This window comes from Sarcophilus harrisii, chromosome 1 (assembly GCF_902635505.1).
Source record: "Sarcophilus harrisii chromosome 1, mSarHar1.11, whole genome shotgun sequence".
Classification (NCBI taxonomy): Eukaryota; Metazoa; Chordata; class Mammalia; order Dasyuromorphia; family Dasyuridae; genus Sarcophilus; species Sarcophilus harrisii.
This window is the reverse complement of record NC_045426.1, coordinates 578,098,493-578,108,842: the sequence shown is the minus strand read 5'-3', so window position 1 is coordinate 578,108,842 and position 10,350 is coordinate 578,098,493. Positions and strand designations below refer to the sequence as shown.

The 10,350-nt window shown below is 37.6% G+C and overlaps 1 protein-coding gene across 2 annotated transcripts in view; it reads right to left on the bottom strand.

The window, feature by feature from the left end:
- Positions 1 to 248: 248 nt before the first annotated feature.
- CPQ (carboxypeptidase Q) overlaps positions 249 to 10,350 on the bottom strand; it is a 630,163-nt gene continuing 620,061 nt past the window's right edge. For both annotated transcript variants that reach the window (XM_031947017.1, XM_031947016.1), the window contains exon 8: positions 249 to 690. In XM_031947017.1, coding sequence (XP_031802877.1) covers positions 527 to 690 — 164 coding nt within the window. In that variant the 3' untranslated portion in view covers positions 249 to 526. The remainder of the gene's footprint in view (positions 691 to 10,350) is intronic.

Below are 10,350 nucleotides of genomic sequence, written 5' to 3'. Positions count from 1 at the left end.
ATTTGTTGCTATATTAGAAGTGACTTCAAATAGTGGACTATACTTTTAATTTCTTGGAATTCAGGCAGAAAGAGCTGCCTATGACTTGATCAAATTTTATTTTTTTGAAGGTGAACATGTCTTGGATATGTCCTTAAAAGTAAAGCATATATGATTGTGTCAGAATTGTGCAGTGCCCTCCATCCTTCCCCATCTAATCACAAAACACAAAACAGAATCCCTTTGAATAAACACAATGCATATTATTCTTGCAAATGGAACAGATTTATTCAAGTATTTACTCTCATCAAGGAAACCATTTTTCTTAAGAAAATGTTACACTTGGACAACAATAAAATACTGGCAATAAAAGATTTTAGTCTTGCTATTAAAATAAGAGAATTAAGACAGAGTTGAGAAACATTCCACAAGAAGGTAAAAGTATTTTTTGAAGTCAAGAAACAAAACCAAAATCAGCCTATGGGGCTCTATAATACTGGATTCTGGAAAGAATATGGTTTCTTCCTTGTTTTTTAATTTTTATTTTTTATTGTCTGGGCAACATCTCATCTAGGTCAGCAATGACGTAGGAGACAACAGCCCAAACAGCAGCCGAGTAATTCATTTGCATGGGATCCAGTGCTGTCATGGTATCTCCGTGGGAATGATGGAAAGAGAAATACTGCTTTAGGTCATCCAAGAGACTGGCACCTAGGGAGAAAACAAGAGGAATTCTTAGTGGCGTATGATTACATTTACATAAAAATCTGGGTAAAATTCACCTCTTTGCTCACCGGAATCAGTAATGTCTTCTCCTAGATGTTGACAGAAAAGAACCTTCCTATACCTCACCACTAGTTTGCCTTTTCCTACTATAACTGGATTTTTAATTTTTTGTGTGTCACGGACCCCTCTGGCAATCTGGTGAAATGTGCAGATAGACTAGATGATTTCTTTGTTCTCTTTCAGCTTCAGATCCTTGATCCTATAAATACTGAAAATGGATGTCATAGGAGTAACTCTCTACTCTGATCCTGACTCATATGTGCTTATGGGCCTGGAATGAGGTACAATAAACCCTCATTACCACTTCACCTAGGGCTGGCTATCCAGTTTGGGATTAGGAACGCAAACCATGAGTAGTTTACACCCTTTAGCCTCTCCTCATCCCCATCCCACCCCCTTCCTTTGTTGGAAGCATCATCCAGAATCTATTCCTCATTACAAGCCTTTCCTTTTGATTCATTCAAGTTTAGCTCAGAGTTCAGTCATGGTGTTATACACACTGTAAACCAATGAGGCAAAAATAAAAAGCATAAAAAATCACTCAGTCATGAAACACTGGCAATTAACTGTTCAGGTGCTTGTCTGCAGGTGCAGGTAACAGTATATAGTTATCCTTTCCATTATTGCTTGAGTTAGGAGCATGGGTGCCCTTGTGATATAGAAAATGCACTTAAATTTTTTTGTTCTTCCCTAGAGAAATCTGAATTATTATGGTATTATAAGATAAATTATATTGATATTATATAATACTGTAATACATATATTTTATGTGTTTCTGAGTTTCTAAACTTCTTTTGTGTCATTTGCTGATATGTTGCTGCAGCTTCTGCAAAACTCCCCCAAAATTCCCATTTCTTATGCTGACCTGTGATATAAAATACTCTTTTGAGGAAAGTCACAATGTTGATGGGATAACTATACATTAAGTTGACAGTATCTATCTAAGACCTCACTTGAATTTAGAAGGCATTTTCTTCTTTTATTTCTGAACCTGTAAACAGTGATTTTAGCTCAATAGCTAGGAAAGAGGGGAATCAAATTGCCTGTAACCCATAGCATGATATTGTCAAAAGGTTGCTAGGCATGGAATCAATAGACCTGGCTCAATAAATCAAATCAACAAATATTAAGTGTTTAATATGTGCTAAATGCCTAAAGAAAGGCAAAAACACTCTCTGCCTTCAGGAGGTTTACCTTCTAATGGATGAGACTGTATGCAAGTCATTATGTACATGTAAGACAATAAAGAGAAGGCAATCTCAGAAGGAAGGCAATTTTATTCCCAGCTCTCCCATATAATACTTGTGACACTAAGTTCCTTAGCCACTATGATCTTTAGGTTCTTCATCTATAAAACAGAGAAAATAACATTTTTTTGCCTATTTCCTGGTCCTGTAAGGATCAATTAAGGTAATGTGTATTAGTAACAATGCTTTATAAGTTTAAATCCACATTGATTAAGTATCTACTATATGAAAATGAAAGAAAAGCTTTATAGTGAATAGAGTATTAGCCTTGTTGGATAGACCTGGTTTCAAGTTCTACCACTAGACATACACCGGGACTATGACCCTGAATACTTCACAACTTGTTGCTCAGAACCCCTGGTAATTTAAGGCTATAAATAGCAGGGCTAATAGCCCGGGAGGTACTAATTTCTGAGAGTATAGTTTCCACATATCAGCAAACTCACAAATTCTAATCCAAGTCATCCTCACAACCCCTTTCTGGCACTCCCCAAAGTACAAGAATTATGCTAGGGACTGTAGATACACCAACATTACCAAAAACAGTTTCTGCCTTCAAGGAACATACATTTTATTGGAATGGAAAAATTTGCAAGATATTCTACAAATGGATAGCAAAATCTCTAAAGGAAAGGGCTTTCATTTTTGTGTTCCCATCTCCAGGTCTTAGCTTAATGCCTGTGGATCAATTAACTATTTCTCTACCTCTTCCTTCTCCATTTCAAAACATTATCTGACTATGCTATGCTAGATATAATGCTAGGTAGAGATACAAATGGAACAGTCTTTTCTCTTATTATGAACAACAACAATAATACTGAGATGGGATATTTCCCTGAACAAAGTTCAAGGTTAACAAATATTCAGGTCACTGACCAATGATGGAAGAAATTCTTAGAGAAGGATGTTATGGGGAAAGACTGGTCAATATGGGGTGGGGGACATTGTATTAGTTGCAATTATATTAGCCAATCTTCCTGCCTTATATAATTTAACTTCATTTCCAGTAAACAATCAAACGAAAAATGAATATGATTTTGACAGAACTGGAATTTCTGAATATGATTTTGACAGAACTAGAATTTCTAACCGCATGTCTTATCTCAAAGTCACATGCAGTAAAAAAACAATTATGCTTTCTGACAGAAAAACAGTTTCTATTTGAAACAGAAGACGCTTAAGAACAAAATGGCACATGGAACTCTAATTCTGACCATATCACATCTCTTACAGATTACTGACAGTCTGGCAATGAGAGGAAGCCCTAGAATAAAGAGTATACAATCCCTTTTTAGAGAAAGAGATCCAGCCATTTACCTGTATGTCATCTCTTCAGTATCATCTATGTCCCCAAATCTCCCAGCTATCAGTCATTTTTCAAACTCTTTAAATCTCTTTAGCTCTTTGTGTTGACCTTTTCCTTGCCCTTATGCTTAGTATAATAGCAATTTGTGTACATTTCTTATTCTACCTTTACATCATAAGTTCCCCAAGAGGAAAAACTATTGTCATTTTTCATTTTCCCATCTCTAATAGCTAGCACATTGCCTTACAAACAATAGCTCTTTAATCAATATTTGTGGAATTTAATAGAACTCAGAGCTTCTAGTTCTGAACTTCTCATAATCAAAACAACTGGAAAGGTTATGTTAATCAACTATCCTATAGTTCCACATATCATTCCTTTTTAGACGTTTTAAACCAAAATAGCAATCCCTGGCTACTACTCTCTGGTACACTCTTATGTTGTATCCTTTTATTAGAATGAAAGGTTCTGTATTTGTAACTCCAGAAGTTAGTATAGAGTCCAATACACTTTAAACACTTAAATGCTCATTCATTCATTCACTTCATCTCCCAGAATGAAAGAGGCTAACCACTCATTAGGCAGTAATCTCACGACTTCCTAGACCCTGTGGATTATAGACACATACTTTTTCAATTCTTTTGAGACAGTAGAAACAGCTCATAAAACTAAATGACCGAACCAAAAAACCATGGCATCAAGCCTCACTGGCAAGAACCCTAATAGCCACAGCTGAGACTGAACTAAGAGTAACTCACTAAAATGTTTTTTTCTCTAAAAATTTAAGAAGACATTTTTTCCTCACTGCTTACTATTTTCAAAGACTAGTAGAAAAGGAGAGCCAATATTTCAATTTTCTTAGAGCATCTAAGATTGCAGAGTAAGGGGTTAGAGGTAACGTCAAATACCCCAGGGATGCAAATCTAACACATTTTGACAGGGAGGTGAACTTTAAGCAGAGAACCATGAAATATGTTTCAGAAATAGTGACATGAAGGAAATGATTCTGATGTAAAAGCCAGTCTCCTCTTCCAAGAGTAACTTATAATATCTGTATCAAAATATGTTTCTTCATCTTATCTTTAGAGGTTGTGGATGGCTCATTTCCTTTAGGATGTGAGCCATGGGGGCAGAGGGATACTGTTTGATGTGGTGGGGGGGGGGGGGGGATAATAATCTGTCCTGTATATCACAGGACACATGATCAGTACTTAACAAATGCTAAATAAGGAAAACAGATCATAAATATGTCAGTACTTTACTATTTCAAGGAAACTTTGATTTCAGTGGTAGAGGGATTCCCTCCAATGAAACAGATTAAAGTCTTTATACATTCTCTAAATTGATTATTATTATTTTTTTAGTCTAAAGAAATTCATCACCTGGGAGCCACACTTCCAATAGTCAGCCTCTGAACTTAGATAAGCTGGTCCCCATATGAGATATAAGCAGTCACATATGCAGCCAGCAGGGCAAGCAGCACAGATGACCCTCAAAACAGCTTTATAATTCATGATATGGAAAGAATATAAAATGTAAGAAAGATAAATTCAGCTGAATAAAAGAAAGTTAGTCACTGCAGAGGCTGCAGTTTTAAGAGTTTATGTGTTAAATTTTTGCACCCTTTACATCTCACTGCCCTGAGGCAGAACCCTAGTATCTCTGCCACAGATTAGGTTTCCTGGTATTTTTAGCTTGGTAGGAATTGGCTTGTATTTTGTTAGTCTAACTTTTGAAAATTCTAGATTATTTTCATTCATGATGAAGCACTGGAATTGATAGATATAATTAGATATATCTGTATGATCTATATGCCCATATATATATATATGATATATGTGCATATAAACGTTTATCCTGTTTTCTTGCTATTTTGCTATCTCACTATCTAGGCAGATAGACAGATATGTAGATAGGTAAATAAAAGGAATACTTGTTAATTATTTGTGACAGGCATTGTATAATATGTGGGATAAAATCAAATAAAACAAAATGCTTTCTACTCTCAAAGAACATGTTCTAGTAGGGAAAAACAATACACAAAGAAGGCAGGAGAGGGAAAAGAACTGGTAGAAGATGTTTATACTTTTATGGATAAAATATTACAAAGAGTGTATAAAACCAAATGAACAAACTGAAGTTTTTGCTATTAGATTGGAAAGCTCAGCGATGAACTATCTGCTGTTCTTTGACCCTAAGTTTTGGATTTTTTCCCCCAATTATGCAATCACCCAACATTTATGAAAAGCTTATTCTGTGTCAGTTGTGGGGGATACAAAATCAGAAAGATGGAGCTTATATTCTATCAGAGAAGGTAACGTGCATGAGAAATATATGCAAGGTAAATTTTTGGGGAAGGGTGGGAAGTAACAGAAGTTGAAGGGAAAGTAGAAATCAGAAAATGCTTCTTTTAAATCTTCTTGAGAAGTCAAAACATACACACACACACACACACGCGCGCGCGCGCGCGCTCCCTCTGCTCCTTTCCTCAAAGGCAATATTTTCTGGCAGTATAGCTGAGTGTTAAATATTTAATTTAAGTGACGTAAATATATATTTATTTATGTTTATACATATATGTGTATAGGTATATATACATACATATATACAAATACATGCATACATATCCACTGCTATTGTATCTGCTCACAAGAAATTGCAGTGAAAGAATTATGGTAGGGTTACTAGAAAGCAAGTGAGCTGGATTCTAGTCATGCCTTTGATGTTAGCCTCTTATGTGACTATGGGCAAATTACTTGCTCTCTCGAGGTCTCAGTTCCTTTGTAGCATATTAGGTTTTCAGTATTTAAAATGGAGATTACACTACATGAACTCCAAGGTCCCTTCTACCTGTAAAATTCTATGACTGTCTCTTGATATTTCAATCCCTTTTGATGTGATTAGTTGATTTCAGTGTAAGCAAACTGAGTGATTAATTTTATAGAAGTTTCTGAAAAGATATTTGAAAGCTTTTGAAAGTTAAAAATACAAACCCGCTATTTTGGTGCATGCATTAACTTCTGAAAAGACTGCATTAAGATGCACTTACAGCTGTGGAAAATCCATTTCTCTTTTCTAAACAGATCTTTATCAGTCTGGGGACATAATTTAATTGCATGGAATGTATAACAGACATTCTCCTAATCATAATAATTATGGGCTTATAGAATAGTGTTATGTCCTTAATTTAGTTCTCCAAAGAAAACTTGCTCTCCCTAGAATTCATAAAATGCTAAAAATATACTTAAAATGTAATTAAAAATTACTTTGTCTTTCAGCAACTTTATCAAGTGAGAAAACTTTGTTGCCAAAACAATTAGCAAATCAATTGATGGAATTTGCAGATGTTTAATTTCCCTTTTCAAAGAAGGCACTTTTATGATGCCTGTGCTCTGTCTCACGGAGGCTGAGACTTAGAATCAACTAATTAATAGCTTCCCAACCAAGAGCCCCCCCCACCTGAGAAAACAATTTGCACATGGCATTTCTGAACTCACACCAGGAAACCACCATCCCTGTAAAAAAGCAAGCAAGCAAGAAAAAAGAAACATGGATCCTAACTGTCCAAGAAAAGAATTATGATTTGTTTCTAAAATAACATGTGTAATATTAATGCCTGCTACAGCACTCGGGCACACTGGGTTTGGAGTCAGGGAACCTGGGGTCACAATTCACATCTGTTACCAGCCCTCCCTCGCCAAGTCACAATCTCTTTGACCTTTAGTTTCCTAATCTGTATGTTGCAGCTCTACTATGCTACTCAGCAGAGAACAGATATTACCTTCAGATTCAATGGGTGCTCTGTCTACAATTAGGAGCTCATGAGAATCTAGCCCCTCCTGCCTTCTGGTGGGGAGAAAGAGAGTTAGGGAGGGATGGAGAGGAAGGAGAGGGAGGGAAGGAAAGGAGAGACAGAGACAGATTCAAAGAGAGAGATGGGAACACACACACACACACAAACACAGAGAGAGAGAGAGAGAGAGAGAGAGAGAGAGAGAGAGAGAGAGAGAGAGAGAGAACACACAGAGAAAGAGTTACAGAGAGAAGGAGAAGGAAGGAGAGAGGAAGGGAGAGAGAGGGGGAGAAAGGGACAGGGAGAGACTGAAAGACAAAGAGAGAGGGAGACAGACAGGGACAGAGAAACACAGAGACAGAGACACACAAAGACAGAGAGAGTCAGAGACAGACACACAGAAAGAAAGAGTTACAGAGAGGGAGACAAACAGAGACAGAGGCAGAAAGAGAGACAGAGTCAGAGACAGAGAGAGGGAAAAAGTAGGAGAGGGAAAGATGGAGACAGAGAGAGACAGAAAGAGATAGAGAGAGAAAGAATTGGAAGAGAGAGAAAGAGACAGAGATAAACAGAGACAGAGACAGGCAGACAGAGACAAACGGACACAGACAGAGAGATTCAAAGAGAGAGACAGAGACAGGCAGACAGAAACAGAGACAGACACAGAAAGAGACAGAGAAATTCAAAGAGAAAGACAGACACACAGAGAAAACGAGTTACACAGAGGGAGACAGGGAGAGGGAGACAGAGGCAGAAAGAAAGACAGACTCAGAGACAGACAGAGGCAGAGAGAGGGAAGAAGGGGGAGAGGAACAGAGACAGAGAGACAGAGAGACACAGAGACAGAGACAGACAAAGACAAACAGAGACAAGCACAGGCAGAAAGATTTAGAGAGAGACAGAGAGAATTACAGAGAGGGAGACAGAAAGGGAAAGTGAGAGAGACAGAGGCAGAAAGAGATACAGACTCAAGAGACAGACAGAGACAGAGAGAGGGAAGGAGTGGGAAAGGGAGAGAGACAGAGAAATAGAGACAGAGACAAACAGAGACAGGCAGACAGAGATAGAGACAGACACAGACAGAGATTCAAAGAGAAACAGATACACAAAGAGAAAGAGTTACAAAGAGGGAGACAGAAAGGGAGAGGGAAACAGAGACAGAGGGAAGAAGAGGGAGAAAGAGAGACAGAGACAGAGAAAAGATATGAGAGTGAGAGAGAGACAGGGAAGAAGGGAAAGAGAGAGGAAGGGAGAGACAGACAGAAAGAGAGAAAGAGAGAGAAAAAGTTGACTCAATCATTACAACAACCCTGGGAAGTAAGTGTTATTATTACCCTCTCATTTTATAGATGAAGAAATTGAGGCTAAGAAAACAGACTTGTTAACTATTTGAGGCAGGTTCAGCTATCTCTCTGTGATACCAGCTAGCTACCTCTTTGAGGTAAGAGACAAAAATTCTTCCCTTTTGCTCTTCTTCCTCCCTCAGCTTCTCTCTCTTTCCCTCATTCCCTTCTCCTTCACTCCCCATCTCTGCCTCTCACACCTATATACATTCTGGCGACAGGCAGAAAGAAAGAAAGCAGACAGGTCAGAGGTATTAGCTCAAAAAGTTGTTAATGTTCTGGACGTCACTGGCAAAGCAGATGTAGATAAATCAACAGGATACCAGAATCATGGTTTTATTTGAAAACAACTCAAGGATGAAATGGTGGAATTGTTCACCAAAATACACTGGCCACTATTGAATAGCCGAGGTGCTATGTGTACATCTGTCTGTCTGGGTAGCAAAAGGAGGGCTGGATTGGTGGTCAGGAACACTCATGTTCAAATCTCGGTAAGATTATGCGATCTGGGGCAAATCACTTAATCTTTCTCCCTTAGTTTCCTTTTCTGTAGAATGGGATAATAATAATCATATGTACCTTAGAGGATTCCTGTGAAGAATAAATATGATTATAATTGTAAAGTGCTTTAAAACGTTACAATATTATTGTTGCTGCTGTTGCAAAAGGCTCCTGAGGATGTTTTGGAAACTACTGACCTGTAAGTCTGATACTCATATTGGAACTCTGGTGAAAATGTAGAGCTAAGGAAAGGGTCACTGGGCCCCAAAACAAAGGGTCTTTCTCTTAGGAGAAGGATAACATCATTTCTGTGAACAGGCAATGTGGTTCAGTGGATAGAGCCCTGAACATTTGGGGAAAGGAAGACTGAGGACTCCAAGTGTCTAAAGAAAAGTCACAGGGAAGTCAGTTACATGCATTCTGTTTGGGACTAGAGGGAAGGATTATATTAGCAGGGGCTGGAAGATATAAATAGGTAAATTTAGGCTTGACGTAAAGAAACAGAACTAGCTCAAACAGGAGTACTTGATTAGGGATTACTGTTCCCTACTTTCAAGAAGCCTATAGTTTACTGAGAATAGTTGCCACGATAAATATTAAACAATATTAGAATATTTGTTGTTGTTAAGTCATTTTTCAGTTGTGTCCAACTCTCCATGACCTTATTTGAGATTTTCTTGGCAAAGATAATGGGTTGCCATTTCTTTCTCCAACTCATTTTACAGATGAGAAAACAGAGGCAAACATGGTTAAGTGACTTGCTCATGGTCACTAATGAGCTAATAAATATCTAAGGTCATATCAGGAAGATGGGTCTTCCTGACTCCAGGTCCAGCACTCTATCAACATGACTCCACCTAGTTGCCTTAAGTGTGAACAATTCTACAGCAAAAATGGTTATGGTATGAGAAACATGCACAGTAATATTTTTGTAAATATGTAAAACTTTTTGATAAATGGGTAGGAGATATGAGGATGTCATTTTTTTGCAAACATTAAAATGTGAATCGATGAAAGGTCATAATATAAATATTTTTTTCACCCTTGTAGGAAAAAAAAAAATGAAGCCTTTTCAGAGCTCTAGGCAATCCTATGAGACTCCAAGTTAGGGAAGGTGTTGAAGTGGATTGGAAAAGGGAGTTTCCTTATACAGGAATTTCCTAGATCAATGAAATCATATCCTGACCCTTTCCCAACTCCACAGAATGGACTGCCACACCTAAGATATAAAACTACCTCCTTTCAGAGACTTGGTTAAACATAGTAACAAAACTCAGAAAACTAAAGTTGCCTTCTAGCTATAGAACTCTTTCTAAATCCAGAAAATCCTTTATTATTTAGGCATTAACTTGGCTTTTCCTTCTCTTCAGCATGGCTTCTTAAATGTCAGAACCC